Source organism: Peromyscus eremicus, chromosome 1 (assembly GCF_949786415.1).
Source record: "Peromyscus eremicus chromosome 1, PerEre_H2_v1, whole genome shotgun sequence".
NCBI classification, from domain to species: Eukaryota; Metazoa; Chordata; class Mammalia; order Rodentia; family Cricetidae; genus Peromyscus; species Peromyscus eremicus.
Window position 1 is genome coordinate 26444842 of NC_081416.1, and position 21586 is coordinate 26466427.

At 42.4% G+C, this 21586-nt stretch overlaps 1 protein-coding gene across 1 annotated transcript in view; it reads left to right on the forward strand.

The window, feature by feature from the left end:
* The first annotated feature begins 7554 nt into the window (after nt 1–7554).
* Nucleotides 7555–21586, forward strand: part of Htr7 (5-hydroxytryptamine receptor 7) — a 66661-nt gene continuing 52629 nt past the window's right edge. The window contains exon 1 of the mRNA XM_059247135.1: nt 7555–8102. Within this exon, the coding sequence (XP_059103118.1) occupies nt 7555–8102 (548 nt within the window). The remainder of the gene's footprint in view (nt 8103–21586) is intronic.

The following is a 21586-nucleotide window of genomic DNA, read 5'->3' on the forward strand; positions in this document are numbered from 1 at the left end:
GAAAAGAAGCTGTGTCTGGCTGTGAATGAAAAGTCCTGGAAGGAGTCTGTCTGCAGAGACTGATGGACCGATCAGAATTTCAGTACTGTGAAGAGATTGGAATTTTGCAGGTTCAGTGGGAAATTACCTTGTCTTCTGCTATTTCTAACTTTCTAGAATAGCCATTCCTTGCCTTACATTGTATTGGAACTAACATCTTTTGACAATAGACAAAAATATTTTATTATCTATTGACTTAGCAGAATAGTAGTTTCTGCCAATCCAAAAGCAAAGAATGTTATCAAACAGCATTTTAGGAGTGCATGATAACCTCCCCCCCACTATCTCACTGTACTCGCCTCTCTGGTATACCCACCAATGTATTTTAAATTTGCCTTGATTTATGACTCTCTTTGTTCAGTAAAACTATAAAAACTTCATGAAACTGCTTCACGTCAGAACATGGAACTTAGGGAAACCTAAGTCTGTGTTCCCAGGCCATGGTCATTAAGAATAAACTCTTATTCCCTTTAAAATGAGAGGTGTGGCTTTTGCTTTAACACCACCTTGGCAATTTTCATTTCAGATACAATTTTTGAAGAACACAGGACTCCCAACACGTCAAAAAGCTTTAGAAAATATGGATTTAGAGGTAGCCCATCCCCCATTTCTTCAGTGAAAGCCCCTCTTTTTATTTTCTCTACACCACACATTCCTGTGGCTTCTGCCTGAACTGCCGGCTCCTTCTGGAAGAAAACTCCTGTGAATGCCACCTGCCGCTGCCACTTTTCCTGTCCTCGAATCCATTCCAGCCTGCTTTTGTTCCTACCACTCCACTGAGATTTCTTGCCGTTTTTAGTGTTTTCCCTCTCGGTGGAGGCTTGATTGAGAGCGGCTCCCATAGGCTCAGACGTTTGAATACTTGGTGGACCGTTTGAGAGGGATTAGGAGGTGTCACCTTGTTAAAGGAGGTGGTTGTGTCGCTAGGGGTGGACTTGAAGTATCAAAACACCGGTGTCATTCCCAGTTTCTCTGTCTCTGTCTCTCTGTCTCTGTCTGTCTTCTTCTCCCCCTCTCTTCTCTTTCCCCTCTCCACCCACCTCTCTCTGACTCATGGTCGTAGATTAAGATATGAGCTCTCGGGTGTTCCTTGCTCAGCCACCATGGACACTAATCTTCTGAAACCACAAGCAAAATTAAATGTTTCCTTTAGTCAATTGCCTTGGTCGTAGTGTTTTATCCCAGCAATAGAAAAATAACCAAGATGTTCTTCTTTGAAGCATATTCTTTCTTGGACTTTATGTGTCCAGTCTCTGCTGGTTCTCCATGTGCACTGGCCTCTCCCCAGTCTTTTCCCGCTTCTTTTCCTTTCCCTTGCCTCAGGAAGTTGGGGCATCCCCAGGCTGCTCCTCTATAATTCCTCTTGGGATACTTTCCCTTGAACTTTTGCCTGCTTACTTGACGTCTGCACTTGAATATCCAAGATAATCTCATATTAAATTTGTCCTTTGGCTACTTTTACCTGTTATTTTTAAATTTAGGAGCTTTATTTCTCTTTTCATTAGATTTGGACTATGGAACCTGGTAACAGTTTGTTCTTTGACAATTTTTCTTCCATGGCTTTCCTTGCATATTGTCTTTGCAGAATTTCCACTGCTGAATAGAATTCCCGCTAGAGGGCGCACATGTATCACCTATATGTAAAAAAAAAAACCGGGCCTAGTAAGGGAAAGCACTGAACAATTAAAATAAGAATATATATGTTCTCTGACTTTCCCTCCCTCCCTTCCTCCCTCCTTCCTCCTTATCTGTCCCTTCCTTCCTTCCTTCCTTCCTTCCTCCCTCCCTCCCTCCCTCCCTCCCTCCCTCCCTCCCTTCCTTCCTTCCTTCCTTCCTTCCTTCCTGATAAAGAAATCCCACCTGGCCTGAAACTCACTGTAGGCCAGACTATCCTTGAACTTGTGATGACCTACTCAGCTCTGCATCCTGAGTGTTAATGTTCCAGGCATGTGTCACCATGCCCATCTGTTCCCTGATTTTCTAGTCATCTTGATTGAAAGATTTCATTTATTATTATTATTATTTTATTTTTTTTGAGACAGAGTCTCACTACATAGCCCTGGCTGGCCTGGAACTCAAGGCCCAGGCTGGATTGGAACGCCAAAAGATATCAGAGGTATGCCTGCCTCTGCCTCCTCAGGGCTGGGATGAAAGACATGTGCCACCATGCCCAGTAGAAGAAAAAAAAATTTAAAGATTACAAATGTAAACTTTATTTTGTATAGAGAATGATCAGTTTCTCAATGGAAGTAAGTAAGTACATTTTTAAGTATATGAAGATTTAATGAAAATGAAAGTAACATGCTTACATGCACATGTCTGAACTAAAATTCTTCTGACCTCTGTGGGCACCAGGCATGCATGTGGTGCACAAACATGCATTCACGTAAAGCACTCACACATAAAGATAGAAATAAGTGAAAATATAAAATATGATGCAATAGTAAGTACGATAACAAAGATACAGAAATAGTTCCCCAAGAGCCTGGGGGGGTGGGGATGAGAGTAACTATGGTGACAGGCATTGTCGCAGAAGACATTTGTGTATTCCAGGCTAACTTGCTTTCATCACGGAGCCTCAGAATGTCTCTGGTGACAGACTTGTGTCCCAGCTCTAGAACGAATGTTGTGTTATCTGTTACTGCTGTAGAGCCCTTACAGTGGCTTCCTGCTGTGGGATGGTCTGTATGTCAAGTGTGTTGCTGATTGGTCAGTAAATAAATCACTGATTGGCCATTGGCTAGGCAGGAAGTATAGGCGGGACAAGGAAAAGAATTCTGGGAAGTGGAAGGCTGAGAGGGAGACACTGCCAGCCGCCATCAGGACAAGGAAGATGTAAGGTACCAGTAAGCCATGAGCCATGTGGCAAAGTAAAGATTAATAGAAATGGGCTAAATATAAGAGTAAGAGCTAGACAATGACAGGCCTGAGCTAATGGCCAAGCAGTTTAAATAATGTAAGAGTTTGTGTGTTTATTTTATAAGTGGGCTCTGGGACTGGCGGGACTTGGTGGCGGGAGCTGTAGAAAAATTCTCCAGCTACAGCTTCCAGGTAGGATTTAGACATTTACATGCAGTAATCCTGGTACAGGTTTAGCATCTCTAATCTGGAAATCTGAAACCTAAGGTGTTCCCAAATCTGAACTTTTTGAGTGCCTGTGTGATAGGAAAATTCCACAGGTAAAATGCAGGTGCCCTAAAAATATTATATAGAATTACCCTTTAGGTTCTGGAGTTAGTGTGAGACTTGAGGGGATTTTATGTATAGACCTGGGCCCCATCCCCAAGGTATCTCAATATGCCTAGACAGATAATCACAATCTGGAAGAATCTGAATTACAAAGGGACACTCTGCCCCTCTCGCATTTAACACAGCACCTACAAATAGAAAACTGATACCTGATTATGAGAGGATTAAAAGGATGTGTCAGGAATGGATTCTTATTATACCTACGGAAATACAAAAATCTAGAAAAACATCGGAAATGGGAAGTTTCTGGGTCTCAGCCATTTTAGTTAAAAGATACCCAACCTATTCTATCCCTATTTAATCTTATCTCCTCTAACTCTGGAGCCAAAGGACACCCACATTATCAGTTCATTTGAGTTAGGTAATGGGCATTAAAATCAGAGGCTGAAAAATTTGGAGAAATTAAATACTAGCCTTTCACCAAAGAAGTCTGCTGCCTTGGGCCTGGGAAATCATTGGAATCCCAGCAGGCAGATACCAGCATATGTGACTGAGCGGTGAGTTTCTATGGGCCCTTTGGCGTAGGAAGCTTTATCCTGAGTTGGCTCCTTAAGCAAGGATTACTAGCTTACCACAATGTTCTATTTATGGGAAAATAAACTGTCCTCAGTTTATGTCCTATGTACAGCCAGGTGTGGGTTTGCATAGTTATGATGAAGGATGTGCATTTGGATGAGCCAGATGAGTACCCAGAGGAAGGAAGGGCACATAGAAAAGATGAGAATCCATGTTGCAGTGCCGTGTCCTTCTGCACTCTCCCAGAGCAGTTTTGAGAGCAGGAGACTGACAGCTGGAAACACCAGAAAGCTGCATTCTCAGGCACCCTCGCTGATGATTTCATGAGAATGGTTTTATAGGTAATGAGACTGGTTGAAGATCGGTATGTTTTAAAGCTGTAGAAAGAAATAAAAGGGATAAAAACTGAAGGCATGGTCTGATTTAGATGCCAACATTTCACTTATCTCCAGCATAAGTGACAGAGCGAGGAGGCAGGGGGAGATGTGAGGGATGCAGCACCTTGATACACATGTTAAACAGACAGGAAACTAACCGATGGACCGCAAATTCACATGAGTGCCTTTGTATTGTGTAACTGTTTTGTGGGTCTATACCTTTAATTTTCCTTTGTAAGACAAGCATTGAGAAACAGACACAAGATTTTAGCATTTTTATTAGGATACAATTATTTGTTCGTGAAGGCTGGAGGGAAATTGCAAGAATTCCAGATTGTTCCGTCAGAATTTCAGAATAATACAATGATAGATGAAACTTAAAGTCAACATAAACAAGGTAATGCTGTGGAAGCCAAGATTCTCAATAACGATGTTTATGCATTGTGACAGCTTATAAATTAAAAATCTAGCAAATCCTAGGACATAAACCCAGCCACCACTCAGAATAATGTAATAGAGGTGACTTCTATAAAGAGGGGGGTTTGGGCCATGTGCTATATTGACAATGAAAAGGAAAGACATTTTGAAAATCGTATTTTATGATCACTTGGAGTATCCATATGCCACATAATTTAAAAGTTGTTATGGACTAAACAGGTTTTTTCCTTATTAAATTCATATGTTGAAATCCTGCTGCCCAGTGTTGTGGCATTGGGGGGGGGGGGGTCGTCACACTGGCAGAGCCCTAATGCATGGGATTAGTGTCTTCACATAAGAGACTCCAACAGGCCCTCTCATCCTCTCTACAGTTTGAGGACAAAGCAAGATGGCTGCGAATCAGGGGTTGGAACTGCACCAGGCACTGGGTCTGTTGGCCTTTGTTTTGTATTCTCTGGCCTCCAGAGCAGTGAGAAATTACCCCCACCCCTGTAAAACTAGTTAGTTAGTCTATGGTGTTTTTCTCTACCGGCTTGAGTGGAGTAAAACAAAGCGAAGACAAGAACCAGAAATGACTATCAAATATTACAGAACTAGGGCTGGAGAGATGGCTCAGAGGTTAAGAGCACTGACTGCTCTTCCAGAGGTCCTGAGTTCAATTCCCAGCACCCACATGGTGGCTCACAACCATCTATAATGAGATCTGGCACCTGCTTCTGTATACATAATAAATAAATAAATCTTTAAAAAAAATATTACAGAACTAGGCAAGTGTGTAGCTGGAACATACATTGACTATAAATTTCGATGTAAAAACTACCAACCTCCGAATCTTTGTATAATTCACCATTGTGAAATATTATTTAAATATTCTGCCGAGGCAGAATGTATATGCTGAATCAATTAGAGCTGGTGGTAAACAAGGAAGAAAATGAAGAGAAAAATAGAAATGAGTTAAAAATTCAAATAAGCAGAAGTGTCTTGTGCAATGAACCACTTGAAGGGTTTTCAGAAGCCGGAGGACAGGTCTAAACCTCAGAAGTGAACACTGAGGCGTTTCAATGTGGCCACACAATCCTGGAGAAACACTCTTCCAGCTTCCTTTTCATCCTCTGTACATGGGTGAAGAGATGATTGCAGAGTTGCCTTCCAGGCACAAATTATTATTTTTTGTTTGAGAGTAAATACAGCAATAAGTGAAGCTAAGAACCATGTTCTTCCACCTTCTTTAATGTTAGACAATCGTGTTTTGCGGCCTGGGCATTATCGCATGCCACCTCTCACTTCCATTGCTTTGTTCTTTTCAGTAGAGGACAGTCCTGGATTGTAGATCCTAGCAAAGGTGAACATTGGGCCACCATTTAGGCCGTATATTTTTCTCTTTCATTTCTTTTAGTGTACAGGGGAAGATTATAGAGCTGGTAATTAGCCAAGCCTGAGTTTGAAATACAGTAGTTACTTAACCACTGGATTGCAATAGTAACTCTTTCCTTATCTGCCAAAACAGGGCTATTACCTTGAAAAATGAGAGTACTATTCAGGATCCAGATCAATATATTTGAGTTTTTTTTTTCTTCTTTTTCCTATTTTATAAACCACTGGGGCCTAACTAGAAGAGAAAACGTCTTTGAATATTTTTGGAGCCTAAAGCTTATAGAAATCACCATAGCTTCCAATAAAACTTTCAAACAAATGGAATGAAGCAAAGTCTCATATAAATAATAAAAACAAGCCACCTTGACAGCATGTGAATTAGAGGGGGTTTTAGGCAATAGATATTAAATCAACATACACCTCCAGGATTACCTCTGCAAAACATTATAACCGGTCATTCTTTGCACGTGTGTGCAAGAATTCCTGGATGTTGAGGGAAATTCAAGCCGCATCTGGGGTGTTGTGTACTTGGAAGCCTTAACATAACGGCATCCAGGGGCCAGTTTCAAGAGGAGAGGCCTGTTTCTAGTCCTCAAGAAGGCTAGTCAGGAGTTGAAGACCTCAGAGGCCGGTGCCCAGTGCCAGCCTAGCTGCCAGGGCCTCGAGCATTCCTCCCTCCCCGCCCCCATTTTTTTCTTTCTTCCTTTTTATCAGAGCTCCTACACCCACCCCATCTGGCTGCTTCTTCTTTTCCATCTTCGCTTTCTCTCATAAGTGGTCAAAATGGGAAACAGAAGTATCTATTTGTTGCTTGGTGTGATGCTCAAAAAGGTTTTTTTTTTAAATTTTAATTAATTAATTTATTTTTATTAAAGGGTTTTTTTTTTAAAAAAAAAAAAAAAAAAAAAGCTCCAACAAGGTTCTTCACCGGTTCATACGCTGACCCCCGAGTCTTCTTAAAAAGCAAACCTCCCCCACCGGCTTGTCATTTGCTACAGTGCTGGGGGTGGGGGGTGGTCTGCGGCAGGGCGAGCCCGGGCTGGGGCTGGGTATTCGCACCATGTGGCGCGGTGGGGTTGCCTAGCAGGGGAAGCCCGTCCCGGAGCGCGCGGGGCGCTGGCGGCGGCCGGAGGCGGTGGCTGGGACGCGGCGCGGTTGCCGCAGGGGAGCGGCGGCGGCGGGCGCGAGGGGCGGGGCGCACTCCGCAACTTCGGCCGCGGTCGCCGGGCGCTCTCGGCCGGCCCCGGCGCTCGCCGCTGCGGGGCTGCGGTGTGGCCAGCCTGGCCCGGCCCGGGTCCACCACCCCGCGCCTCCCGCGCGCCCGTCGGGGACTGCTGGCGCCTCCCGCGGGGAGTCCTCGCCCACGCGTCACCCCGCAGCGGCTGGGGGACCCTGGGACGTGCGGGGTCGCGAGGCCGAGCCGGGCGCCCCCCAGTGGCCAGCGCCGGCCCCCATGCCTGGGCCGCGCGGAGCCGAGCGGGCAAGGTGAATCCAGCCCCGGGGCCGGCAGCCGGAGCGCTTGGCTGGGGCGCCGGCTCCATGGGCAGCGGCGCTCGGCACGATGATGGACGTTAACAGCAGCGGCCGCCCCGACCTCTACGGCCACCTCCGCTCGCTCATCCTGCCGGAGGTAGGGCGCGGGCTGCAGGACCTGAGCCCCGACGGTGGCGCCCACCCGGTGGTGAGCTCCTGGATGCCGCACCTGCTGAGCGGCATCCCGGAGGTGACGGCCAGCCCCGCGCCCACCTGGGACGCGCCCCCGGACAATGTCTCCGGCTGCGGGGAGCAGATCAACTACGGCAGAGTCGAGAAAGTTGTGATCGGCTCCATCCTGACGCTCATCACGCTGCTGACGATCGCGGGCAACTGCCTGGTGGTGATCTCGGTGTGCTTCGTCAAGAAGCTCCGCCAGCCCTCCAACTACCTGATTGTGTCCCTGGCGCTGGCTGACCTCTCGGTGGCCGTGGCGGTCATGCCTTTCGTTAGCGTCACCGACCTCATCGGGGGCAAGTGGATCTTTGGCCACTTCTTTTGCAACGTCTTCATCGCCATGGACGTCATGTGCTGCACGGCCTCGATCATGACCCTGTGTGTGATCAGCATCGACAGGTAAGGGCCAGGCGGCTCCGTCCCAGGCTCCGCTGGGGATGTGCTGAGCGCTGAGCCCGCGCCAGCCTTTCCTGGGAGGATCAAGCCAGACTTCACCGCGGGATGAAGGGCTGAGCTTAAAATACAACCCCACACCCATTCCCCTACACCAACCAGGCAACTTCAAGCACAGGCTAAGCACACCTTTAAAAGAAACCTTGAAATGTTTCTGGTTTAGTGTAGTGATGATTCTAAGACCAGAGTTTTTAAAGCACTAGGAATTCCACCAGGGGGTCCCTTTGCTGTTTCTTTCTTTTCTTTTCTTTCTTTTTCTTTTTTTTTTTTTTAAAAAAGAAATTGGTTTGATGCTCTATAGCTCGACAAACCATTGCTGTCACCCATCAAATAATTTCTCTCTTGAAGAAATCAGTCGGGAGGAAAAAGGCACTGTGCTGCCCAGGTTTTAGGAGCTACTCTGGACAGTGAAGAAAGGCCTTTGAAGGGCCCTAACATTGGGTTCTTAAACGCTGCGCTCTTACAAATGCCAATTCTGAGTTTTGTTCTCGTGAAAGTCTGGTTTCAGGGTTTGGCCATGCTGCCAGTTTCCTGCAAGCTTACCGACTGGAGCCTTACTCCTGTCTCAAAGGTTGGTTCTAGTCTTTCGTCATATTCCTTGGGAATCTAGGAATATTATCTGGAGAACTCCCCCAGTGGAGCATTGAAGCAGAGGTTGACCATCTATCAGAGATGCTGGGGAAAGGGAAAACAATGCTGCTTTGGGTGTAGAGTAGGAGAATCCTTGGAGTTTCTTCAGACTCTAAGAATGTAGAATTTTGAGACTGAGCTGCTCTTTGGCCTTAGATGTATGCAAACGACAACTTGAAGTATGTTTTCAATACTCTTTGAGTACAGAACAATTCTGTTTCATTTGTAACTGAAAATATTAAACCTCAATACCCACACTAGGATTCTGCTGGTGATTTCAACCCAGCACAGGACTATACCCTGTGGTGTTTAATGATACAGAGAAATAGTTGCTTGTTTTCTTAGTGGACCCGCAGAACCTCTAAATGTGTAGATCTTTCAGCATGGGGACAATAATTGATGCCTCTGCATTTAAAATGACTGTGCCTCAGAGGATGCACTGGCATGTAGCTGAGATTTCCTCCTTGAAAACATTGCTGTGCGTGGTTTGTTGTGTTTGAAATGTTCTTCCATTTTGCTGCTTGACCAGAGTTTATAATTACTAAATAAAGGGAACCGTAGGAAAGGGAATGCTTGTCAAGAAAAAAAAAAACACACTGTAGTTGTATTTAGGTAGTGATTTAGATTTTTAAAAAAATGATCCTGCCATTTTATGTCATGACAGGAGCCTCTGACAGCAAACAAGGGATTATTTTAAGAATGGAGCATGAACTGCCTGTGTGAGAATATTGGCAACAGACTTGGCAGCTGAAGTTCTGAATTACTGCAGTTAAAAATGACAAAAAAAACATATGCATTTACAGTCTGGCTGTGACAACAGGAATTCGGAGAGTGCACTCGATATACATAATAAGTGTATCCATGAGTGACATGCACAGGCACCGACTGCTCAGCCAACCAAAACTCAGTTCTTCCACGATTAGAGTCCTTGTCAGTGGACCTTAGTGTAATAAAACAAATCCCAAGTTATGCTGCACGTGACGGCTCTGGAAGCCTGTCTTCATCTTGTAACTGGAAAATGAGAAGCAGCACATCGTGCTAACCTGTCAGCCAGTGCTTCTGTTGCAGTGGGCACATGCAGGTTCTGCTGAGCTCACACTGTGATTCCTCTACTTGGGCTAAAGGCATCCTTCACTCCGCATGCACATGCAGTGTGGTGCCAGCAGGGTGTCCTGAATATAGCGTACGAGTTAATTCTTCCTGGCAAGATCTCAGCTTTTCATTAACTATATCCTTGTGATTGTTACGAGTTATGGCAATATAGGCATATATTTTATCTTTTTATTCCTCTAAGAATTGACCTATTGGTGAATTCCCATCTAAGCAGAATTTTAGATTTGCATTATTTTTTAGATAAAACGAAAATTTTATACCACTTCATGGCTAAGCTCAAAGAACTGTGCCCACAACTGTATTTCCTTCTTTACTGTTCGGTATGTGAGTTCGATATTACCAGATCTACTGCAGTGTTGGAACTTGACTCTCTAGTTTCATTTTGCCCACCCCCATCCATTTCCTAAGAAGAATCTAGAATGTTCTATTATTATTATTATTAGAGTGAACATAGATTTATTAATAAAAAGTGCTAAAAAACTCCCGAGAGTGAGAGAGACTGTAGGGAAGGAACATTTTAATCTTTGAAAAAAAAAAAAAAAACAGCCCATAGTTAAGATAAAGCTAAGCATAATAAAATACACATTCTTTTTCTTTTTTTCTTTTGAAACGAAGTCTTCCCATGTAGCTCAGGCTGGACTCGAACTCACAATCTTCCTGCCTCGGCTTTCCAGATGTTGAATTACAGCTATGAAATGACAATTGGCTAATGCATAGATCTTAAATGTCTTGTCCAACCCATGTGATCCATGGCACAGGAAAGGTACAGTTTCGTCGTCATCCTACAAAGCTCCCTCAGGCCTTTTGTAGCAAGCTTTCTTTATAAAGTTGTATAGATAAGAGTAGCTCCAGACTTGCTGTGGAACTCCAGAGTGGCCTTGAACTCTTGACCTCCCTGTTTCTGTTCCCCAAATGCTTGGATTTGTGCCACCACACCCAGGTTCAAATTACCGAATAGACGGAGTTTTAAAACACTTGAAATAAACTTTATTTGTTGTTTTTGGAACTTATATAAGAAATAGAAATATAAACTAGTGCAGAGGCTTAATGGGTATCCAGTTCAGGAGAAAGATTATCTTGGGTGGGTACCATCAGGAATCAGCACACGTCAACTATATTGAGAATTTTTTAAATGTGTCAGACATAGACGCAATCTTATTATTATTCGTATAGCTTTTCATATACCTGAAATGCATTTTAAAACTTACATTTTGAAATACATATAGAACAGTGTACATTCTAAGTACAGAGCTTGGTAACTAACAGCATATCTTTATAGTCAACAGTATAAAAAAATATAACAGTGTCAACCTCACTCCCCTCCTCTCGTTCTTCACAAAGTACAATGTAACCTCTAAGCTGGGCGGTGGTGGCGCACGCCTTTAATCCCAGCACTCGGGAGGCAGAGCTAGGCGGATCTCTGTGAGTTCAAGGCCAGCCTGGGCTACCAAGTGAGTTCCAGGAAAAGGCGCAAAGCTACACAGAGAAACCCTGTCTCGAAAAACAAAACAAAACAAACAAACAAACAAAACAACAACAACAACAACAATACCAATGTAACCTCTATTAGGTGCTCAAGAGAGAATGAATGAAGAGTAAATTGTTTTGTAATTTTCATAAAGAATCCAATGTCCTGACTTTGGGCGTCATAACATAGTTTTGCTTGACTTAGAACTTTTAAAAAGGTAGAACTGGAACTGTATAGCATATGCTCTTTTTGTTTGTTTGTTTGTGACAAGGTGTGATTATGTAGCTCTAGCTTGCACAATCCTCCTGCCTCAGCTTCCCTAGTGCTGAGATTATAGGCGTGTGCTACCATGTTCAGCTTTGGCATTCACTCCTTTGAATCCCCCTTCTTATGCTTATCATACTGTACGTAAGATTCATCTACAGTTTTAACCAATTAGCTATTCATTTATTTTTATTTATGAGTTGTATGTCAATGTACAATGATATAATCACTTGTTATATATATATATATATATATATATATATACATATATAATTTAAGTTTCTAGTTTGTGCTATTATGTATAAAGCTGCTCTGAATGTTGATTGCTCATCAAGTCACTTTGCTGTGATAAAACACCATGACCAAGGCAACTTATAGAAGGAAGAGTTTATTTGGGCCTGTGGTTCCAGAGGGGTAAGAGGCCATCACCATGATGGAAGTGTGGCAGCAGGCAGGCATGGCAGCTGGAGCGGCAAGCTGAGGTCTCATATCCTGAACCACAAACAAGAAGCAGAGACAGCAAACCTGGAATGATGAGAGACTTTAAATTCTCAAAGCCCACCTCCAGTGACACACTTCCTCCAGGAAAGCCACACCTCCTAAGCCTCCCCAAACAGTGCCATCAGCTGGGAACGAAGCAGTTAACTGCCTGACACTGCAGGTGACATGTCATTCAAATAGATGCAAAGCAGACATATTGAGGGGTTGATTATTTTAATTCAGTTAAGGGATGGGCTCTGTATTACTTTTCTTATTATTGTGACAAAATATCTGATAAGCAACTTAAAGTAGAATAGGCTTGTTTTGACTTATAGTTTGAGGGTGTGGACCGTCATTGTGGGGAAGGATGGTGCCAGGACATAAAACGATAGTTCACATTGTTTTCACAGTCAGGAAGAAGAGAAAGATGGATAATCGTCTTATTCCTTTCTCTTTGTAATTCATTCTAGGACACTACCTCATGATATAGTATTGCCCACATTGATGGTGGGTCTTCCCTTTTCAGTTAAAACCTTCTGGAAACATTCTTACAGACATGCCCAGAGGTGATGCTAAATTCAATCAAGTTGACATTGAAGATAACCATCAAATACGTCTTTCTAATTCAACATCCAACTATATCACTTAAATCATAACATTCCACTCCTGGCTCCCAAAGTCTAATTTCCATCTTAATGCAAAATACATTACATTCATCTCTAAATGTCTTTGTAGACTTAACAGTTCCAACACTGTTCAGAAAGTCTATTCTGAAACTCAAAGGAACATCTTAACTATGATTGCCCATGAACAACAGCAATAACAACAACAACAAACTGTCTGTGCCTTCAGTGCACACAGGCAGGGACTAAACATTCACATGCCAGCAGGACTGGGAGGATAGTAAGAAATGGCCAGGCCAGAACAAAACCAAAACCATTCAGGGCAAACACCAAGCCCTTCAGTTTCGTATCTGCCATCTGGGACTCATGATGGAATCACCTGGGCACCAACAGCCCTAGGCAACTCTGCTCCTCCAGTTGTGCCGCAGACAGCACATGCTGACTCTTTCATTGGTCAGGGGAGAGGGGATCAGTTCTCCTCTGTGATTTTTATCTTTCCTTGGTGGATGTCCTATGTTCCTGGCATCTCTAAACCTTTGGAGTCTCCATTTCAACATAAGCCTCACCTTCCCAGCTTTATAAAATGGTCTCCTAGGCTTTCTTGGGGGGAAATCCAACTTTGCTACACATTGCCCGGCCTCATTTGCTCTCTGGAACCTTAGTGAAAGTCCTCGTGACCCCGTTCCCTCTTGTATCTTTCATGCCTGAAAAATCAATACCACGTATAAGACAGTGCCTCTCGAGATGTAGCCCGGGACCCGTGGACTATAACTGCAGCAGCTCCTGTACACCTTTGAGGCTGACCCTGGGAAAACAATTCCCTAATTGCTCATTTTGGAGCAGAGAATCCCTTCACCAGCATTCTCTGTCCAGTCTCTGATCTTTTAAATGTATTTACATTATTATAACCTGGAGCCTTCAGTGGATGATGGGGTCTTACCCCAGAGCACTTTTCTGCAGGTGAGAGTTTTCCCTTAACGGTGTCGCTAATCACTTCAACAATCACAGCCTATTTCTCGGCACCCTCTCTCTTCACAGCTTTAAGCTCTCTCAGGCCTTTCTTCAGCAAGCTGCGTTTTCCGTGTCGTCTTCCTGCTTCACTTGTTCGCTCACTATAGACCTGGGTAAGAGCAGTAAGTGACAGTCGTGTCTCTGTTGGCTATCCGGTCTTGAAATTTCTGCTACCAGACAAATTAGTCGATTGTGTAAAAACCCATCCTCATTCAAGGTCTCAGGACAGGCAGAACGGCGTCAGGTTCTTTGCAGGAACATAACATGAATGGCCTCTAAGCGTAGGTCCTGGTAGAATTCTTGTTTCACTCTGAAACCTTGTGAACCGAGATGTCTACTTTCCACAGTTCTCTTGGCATTCTGGTCTTCTAGACTCTTACTAGAATGGCCCACTGAGCTCCATTTACAGCATGCGAGGGCGTCTTTAGCTTGAAGCTCCAGACTCTTCCATTCTCCCCTGCAGACTGGTTCTTCATGCCTAGGAACTACATCGTCAGATCTATCACAACAGTGGCACTCCTGCTCCCAACATTCTTTGTTAGGTCTGCTTCTCGTTGCTGTGCCCAAACACCGGAAGAAAAGCAATTTAAAGGAGAACTCTTTTATTCTGAGACAAGTTCTCTCATTAAACTTGGAGCTCACCCACCTGGCTATACTGGCCAGCCAGCCTGAGAGATTCAGTGGTCTCTGCTGCCTGAGCACTGGGATTACAGACACATGCTGCCACACCTGGGTGCTAGGGGTCCGAACTCGGCTCCTTGCACTTGTTTGGTAGTTTTCTGCCTGAGCCATCTCCCAATCCCTGAGAATGGCTGTTGTTTGAGGGGATAGAGTTTCCTGTAGTGTGAAAATCATGCTCACAATATCATGACACAGCTGGTCACATTATGTTCTCAGTCAGGAAAGACAGAATGCTGGTGCTCAGCTTACCCGCTCCATTATTATTATTATTATTATTATTATTATTATTGTTGTTGTTGTTATTATATCCAGCATCTTAGCCCATGAGATGATGCTGACTCCATATAGGGGATCTTTCCTTTTCAGTTAAACTTTTCTGGAAACACCTTCTTGAGACAACCAGGAAATGTTTCCATGGTGATTTTAAATCCAATCAAGTTGACAATGAAGGTGAGCCATCGCCAGCTGTCCCCCTAAGTCGTACTTTACTGATGAAGTGCTGTCGCTGGCAGACACCCCTTTCTAGGATGTAGCCTTCCTGGGATTTCGGCTCGGAGATTTGGGTGTTCTCAGTGACATCTCCCTCTGACTTACTTATATTTTAGTCTCTTGAGAACTGTGAGGCTGTCAAGACTCCCACTGAAAACTTTCGGTATGGGAGCTTCACACTTCTTGGCCTCCTGCTCTCTGTTCCAGAATTCAGCCAGTGTCTTGAGTGGGATGCCAGGTCAGTACTTGCCTGGTTTTCTGGTCCTCCCTTCTCACTGGGTTCTTGGCCTCTCAAGTCTCTAATTTTTGTCTCTCTGGTCCCAGAAGATTGCCAAAAGCTCTTCTGGAGTTTTTGACTCTTAGAAGCAGTTTTGTGTTTAGGCTCTTTCCTGGATCCTCAGCCCTTTAGGCCTGACCCAGTTTTGGCTGATGACTCAGGGGGCTTTTAGCCTACCTTCCTGTCTCTGTAGCGCGTTCAGTCCCGAAGTCCTAGTGTTTCAACAGTTCTGCGATACCTACAAGAAGGTGTGTGTGTGCACTTTGTATTGTATCATGCTTTTTATAGTTGCTTTAAGTGGAAACATTGGTCTGAAACATCTGAAAATCTCATTACAGCTAGAAGTGAATGTGTGCCTGAAATAGTTTAAACATACAAATATAGAAATAGCATCATGTAAATTTCTTGTTTAAAACCCATCATTGGCTTTTCATTTCACTTGGGATGAAATTAAAACCCTTTTAGCATATTTACAAGGACCTTGATTTGTTCCTGTCTTGCTCCTCCACATCTTGTAAAATATTATGTTTTGCTCTCTACATTCTGGTTATATTGATTTTTTTGTTTTGTTTTCTTTTCTATGATACCAAATGATTTTCCTGTATCAGCCCTACTCCAAGAAAAACCATTAAATAATATTGTCATATTCTGCATAACAACATTTAAAGATGTTATATGAATGGGTGCGCTGCCTACATGTGTGACTGTACACCATGTGTGTGTCGGATCATCTGGGACTGGAGTTACAGACACTTAGGAACTACCATGTGGGTAGTTGGAATTGAACCCAGCTCTTCTGGAAGAGCAGCCAATGCCCTTAATCCTTGAGCCATCTCTCCAGCTCCCCATCACAACATTTCAATCAGTGATGGACTACATATGCAATTTTAGTCTCGTAAAATTATATCACCTAGTGTTGTTATAGCCTGCCTTAGTTAATGTTTCTATTGCTGTGAAGAGACACCATGACCACAACAATTCTTATAAAGGAAAAACATTTAATTGGGATGGCTTACATTTTCAGAGGTTTAGTCCATTTTCATCATGGTGGGATCCGGCAGCGTGTATGAAGACATGGTGCTGGCTACATCTTGATAAACAGGCAACAGGAAGTGGTCTGAGTCACTGGATTATATCTTTTGTGTATATGAGATCTCAAAGCCCGCCTCCACAGTGATACACTTCCTCCAGCAAGGCCACACCTACTCCAACAAGGCCACTAATAGTGCCACTCCACTCGGAGGCTATTTTCTTTGAAATCACTACATGGCCATCTTAATTTGGTCAAATAATGTGTTTCCATAAAGACGAAACTGGCTGACAGTGCACCCCTTGGATTGTACCTCCAGTCTCTGAGGAGAAGCAATGCTTGACTGTGTTTGTGAAGCTGAGTTCATATTTGAAGTTCTGCTAGTTAATGGGTGGTTTGTTTTTTGTTCTACTTATTTATTTTTGAGGTAGGATCTTGTAATGCAGTCTAGTCTGCCATTGAACTGGTAATTTACATACCTTGGCCTCCCCTAAGTGCTGAGGTTACAGGCATGGACTACCATGTTGTATTGTAGTTAACTTTGATCTTAAGTTAGAAAGCTTAAAAATGTCTAATCCTCCAGATGAGCAATAAATGAAATATCTGAAAAAATACTAAATGTTGGCAAGAATGAGGAATAAAGAGAGCTGTCCTATGTTAGCAGTGGAACTGTAAACTGATGAACCATTTAACATGTTTTACCGTTTTCATGTGTTACTGAGGACACATATACACTATGCCTTTGTTACTTTACTAAAAGTGTATATAAGAGAGACTCTTGCCTATTAAAAGCATTCTATAAAAATGTTTATAGTACTCATCAATTTAAAACTCCTGAGCTTGAGATGAATAATACACATATGTGTCAATAGAATGAGTAAATAAATTGTGGTATATAGAGATAGTTGAATAAATTGACTATGAATCAGATCCACTTAGAGAGCTTACACACAGCACTGATTAAATCAAATTTTAGATGTCATATCATTTTAACAATGAATACTCTAAGGTCACATACATAATGTTGACCAGAAGAAAGAAAGTACAAAGAAATAATTATATGTGATTCCGTGCACAAGAAAAGTAATTAATAGACACTATTGTGTAGGGATGTGTATTATTGGTGACTTAAATAAGGAGGGAATGTGGCTAAGGAGGACAAGAATAATTATCATTTCTAGGTGGGAAAGAGAGTGTAATCCAGGTGACATGCTTCTGTGGGTACTGCAATACTTACTCGCTTTCTGGACTGGAGTTGCAATTGGAGTTTAAAATTATTGTTAAAGCATCCATACACACTTTAGGCATTTCCTAGCACAAAACAGGTCATTTTGTAGCAAAAGAAACAAAAGTATTTATTTGAGGCCAACTTGTGAAGTGCACTGGGCTCTCTTTGAGATGTTTGATTAATCTGAGCAGACGCAGTATTGTCTCTAAGAACTGTCAGCAGTCCCTGGTCTTTCGCTCCCTATGTGGGGGCAGGGGTCGTCTTTGGGTTGTTCACAGTTACAGGAAGTCATCTGGTGCTTTTCCAAGAGCCACAGTGTTTAGTTCCCACTGGTGTCTGGCTGAAGTCTTGCTTCCCTGCCAGGTTCTATGACTCATTGCCTTCGATGATCTGAGATCGGCTGTTGGCCTTAGATCTGCTGTTATCAGCAGTGCAGGGGCATTCTGGCCTCTCCAGATCGTCTTTCTCTTTGAAGGAAGTCCTTCTTTCTCAACTCTATATTAATTTGCGGCTTGTACATACATTTTAAGAATTGTTGGAATCTTCTAGCTTTGCTAAGGAAAGATTAGAGAGAAGAAACAGAATCCCTTGTTCTTTTGGGAGGAAACACTTCCCACAAGCAACTTGAATTTTCTTCTTATGTTAACTAACAGTGTTGCTTTTTTTGTTCATAAACCACTTCCACACACCAAATCTTCTCTCATCCTTCCTGCAGCATTATGAAGTGATTGTTCTTACCTCCATGTACTGTTAGAGGAACCAAAGGTTCAGAGGGCACAGGTGACTTGTCTAAGGATATACAGTTTACAGAGATGGAACTATGTTCAAACCAATTAAAGCAATATATATTTATATTTATATATAAATGTATAATATACATTATGTTTTATATAAATATGAATGTATTATATTTATATGTTTTATAAATTTATAAATAATTATTTATAAACAAATATAAAACAGAAAATAGAAAAAGCATATTTGTGAAATATAATAGATGTTGGGATATGGGCCAATGGTGGGGGTAAATCTTGTCTTAGATCACAATAGAAATGTAGAATTAGATTGGTGATGAAAATACCAGAAAGTATCCCAGGGAAAGGAAAAGCACTCATGAATGGAGGCTATAACAGCATTTGAGTGAGTTCAGAGAGAAGAGCAGAGAGGCCTTCCAAGTGAAGGGATGTCAAGGAAGAAACCCAAGTCAATAAGACGTTGCCCCTTGTTGCTGATTCTGCAGTTGCTCACCCCAGTCTCCATCCTCTCCTTCATCTTTAGGTATGGAAATACCCGCCCCCCTCAGGCTAAGGCTTCCTATAATAAAGACTGTTTCCTCGCTTCTCTTGCAGCTAGGTGTGGTCATATTACCCTATTTGGTCCAAGAGATGTTAATAGAGCTATTAATGTTTCAGCTTTCTGTTTGCATGCCTTAAAACAATTAGCATAACCCTCCTTTTTATTTTGTTCTTTCTCCTTTCTTGTTGCCTAGAATAGGAACCTGGTGACTAGAGGTTTGGTCATTTTGGTCAAGGACTGTGCTTCAGAAGGAGGAGGAGTATGAAGGAAGGGTTTCTCAGCTTCCAGAATAAGGACTGCTGGAGTCCTTAACTTCCTACTGATTAGCAATGGCTACTGTGCTACTTATTACATGGTTCAAGTCAATCAGAACCACTACATCTAACTACCAATTTCTTCCCCAACTTGATTGTCCTTCCTACAAATGTTTCCACATTTCCTCGAACCTCAGTGTAGATGTGTCATTCTCTTATGTAAATATTTCAGATATAATCTACCATTCATGAGTTTTTTTTTTTGTTTGTTTGTTTTTTTTTTGTTTTTTTTTGTTTTTCGAGACAGGGTTTCTCAGTGTAGCTTTGTGCCTTTCCTGGAACTCACTTGGTAGCCCAGGCTGGCCTTGAACTCACAGAGATCCACCTGGCTCTGCCTCCCGAGTGCTGGGATTAAAGGCATGCACCACCACCGCCCGGCCATGAGTATTTCTTATGTTACTTAGCTTTATAGATATCTAACAGTAACCATTTATATCACTGAATCTTCCTAGCATCCTGGCAAGTGTATTTATTGAGTATCTGACATTGAGTGTCTCTTCTGATCAAAAGGGAACATGACATATATGACTACTTTTAAGACTATTCTGTAGGTGAGAATGCTGTGGAAACCCATGCACATTGCATATAGCAAGAATGCAAAGCTTATTTGGTTCTTTTACATCATTATAGCCATTGCCTACTGGGTAATGTGTTTAGAAGCATTCCTGGAATCCCCAGACATAAATAGTCTCAGATCACTCTGCACTTTTTCCTACTTGCAGTCACTTCAATTTGTAATTAAAGTTTTGAGAAAATTGACTGTAATGACTTCATGATTCATGGGCTCATCTGTACAGTCTACATGGCAGGATCTGGGCTTATCTAGCTAGAAATTGCATTTCTAGTTCCCAGCAGCAGTAAGTGTTCAGTTGCCTTTGTGGGTTGACTGAAGGGAAAAGGGAAGGTGGGAGGGAAGAAGGAAGGAATGATGTCTTAGATTCCTGAGTCCACATATCTGGGCCTAACTTCTTGTTCTCCAACTTCTACAGAACATTCCTCTTGTTGAAGGTGGAGTTTACTTGGGAAAGCAAATTAGGACGAAAGAGATTGCATAGTGAGAACAGAAGCAAGGAGTAGGCAGTGATAAAGCCAAGGAATGGTTCCCCCCAAGGCATTGTAAGCTGGTGAGTCACTTATGGCTCTCTGCACCTGTGGAACACAGACATTAACAAGTTGCCAGTAATGTGAAAGCCTTAGCGGCTGAAAGCCAGGGGTGGCTTTTACCATCATTGCTGTAGATGAGGATAAAAATGCGAACAAAATTAAATGAAAATTCCAAAGCCTTTTCTTTCAGTGAATCAACACATTTTCAATTAAGCTCATGAATCTCACAAAGAAAGTCATAGGTGTTAGGTATGAAGGCAGTGCCTGGGTAGAGCAGCTGGGAGTAGAAATACCATTTATTAGGTGTGTACTGTATACCAGGCCCAATGACAGATTTACATGATTCTTTTTATTTAATCCCTTTAATGATTATGATTACTTTTATACTGAACTCAAAGCCCTCCAAGGTGAGAAAGAGAAGCACATTATTTAACCACAGTTGGTAAATATTTTTTTCCTAGGGATACACAGAGAGAAAGGAGCAATTGCAAGGGGGTGTATGTGTGTGTGCTTTGACATTAGGTCTTTTGTATGTGTGTGTGCTTTGACATTAGATCTGTTGAGCCTTCCACAGGTCCTTTGTCATTGGCATTGTGAACGTGATCTGTTAACTCTGTCAACCACAGAGCATTTTCTCTTCCCATTCAGATAAGAGTATAAAGATATTAATAACAACTGTAATTATAATATTAGCATAATTCCTTAATTTTATATCTGAAATCCTTTGAGCTGGCATTATGTATTTCAGAGTTCTAATTTTTTTTGGAGTTTAGAAATGCAGTTCAGTGAATGTGTGTGTGTGTGTATATATATATATATATATATATATATATATATATATATATATCTGCCATGACAGTTAATTATGTGTCATCTTGATTATATTGAGATACTCATGTAAATGCCAAAATGTTTTTTTTTTTTTTCTGGGTATGTTTGCACTTCTTTAAAAAACTAAAGACTAAAAATTAGTAATATCAGTTCACATCATGTTTTACTGCCACATAAGCTTAATACCAACTTAGTAGGAAAAAAATTGGCTTTCCCAAGTACACCTGTATCCAAATTCCTGGAACCTGTAACTATATGACCTTGTATATATAGTAAAAGCATCAGGGGAGGTGAAGGTAGCAGGTGGAATCAAGGTTTCCAGCCAGTTGACTTTAAGGTTGAGAAATTCTCTTGGATTGTCTGGTTGTACCCAATATAATCATAAGGTCTTTAAATGTGGTAGAGGAGGGCAAGAGAGTTAGAGAAGGTGACGATGCAGTGGTGTAGCAGTTGTGGTGCTCTTCTGTGGGACGAGGACTCAAGCCACCACTGCTAAGCTTTGAAGATAGGATGAACAAGTCAAGGATGGGAGTAACTTCTAGAAATCAGAAAAGATGAGGGAGAAATGGGTTCTTTTTGAGTCTGGGAAGG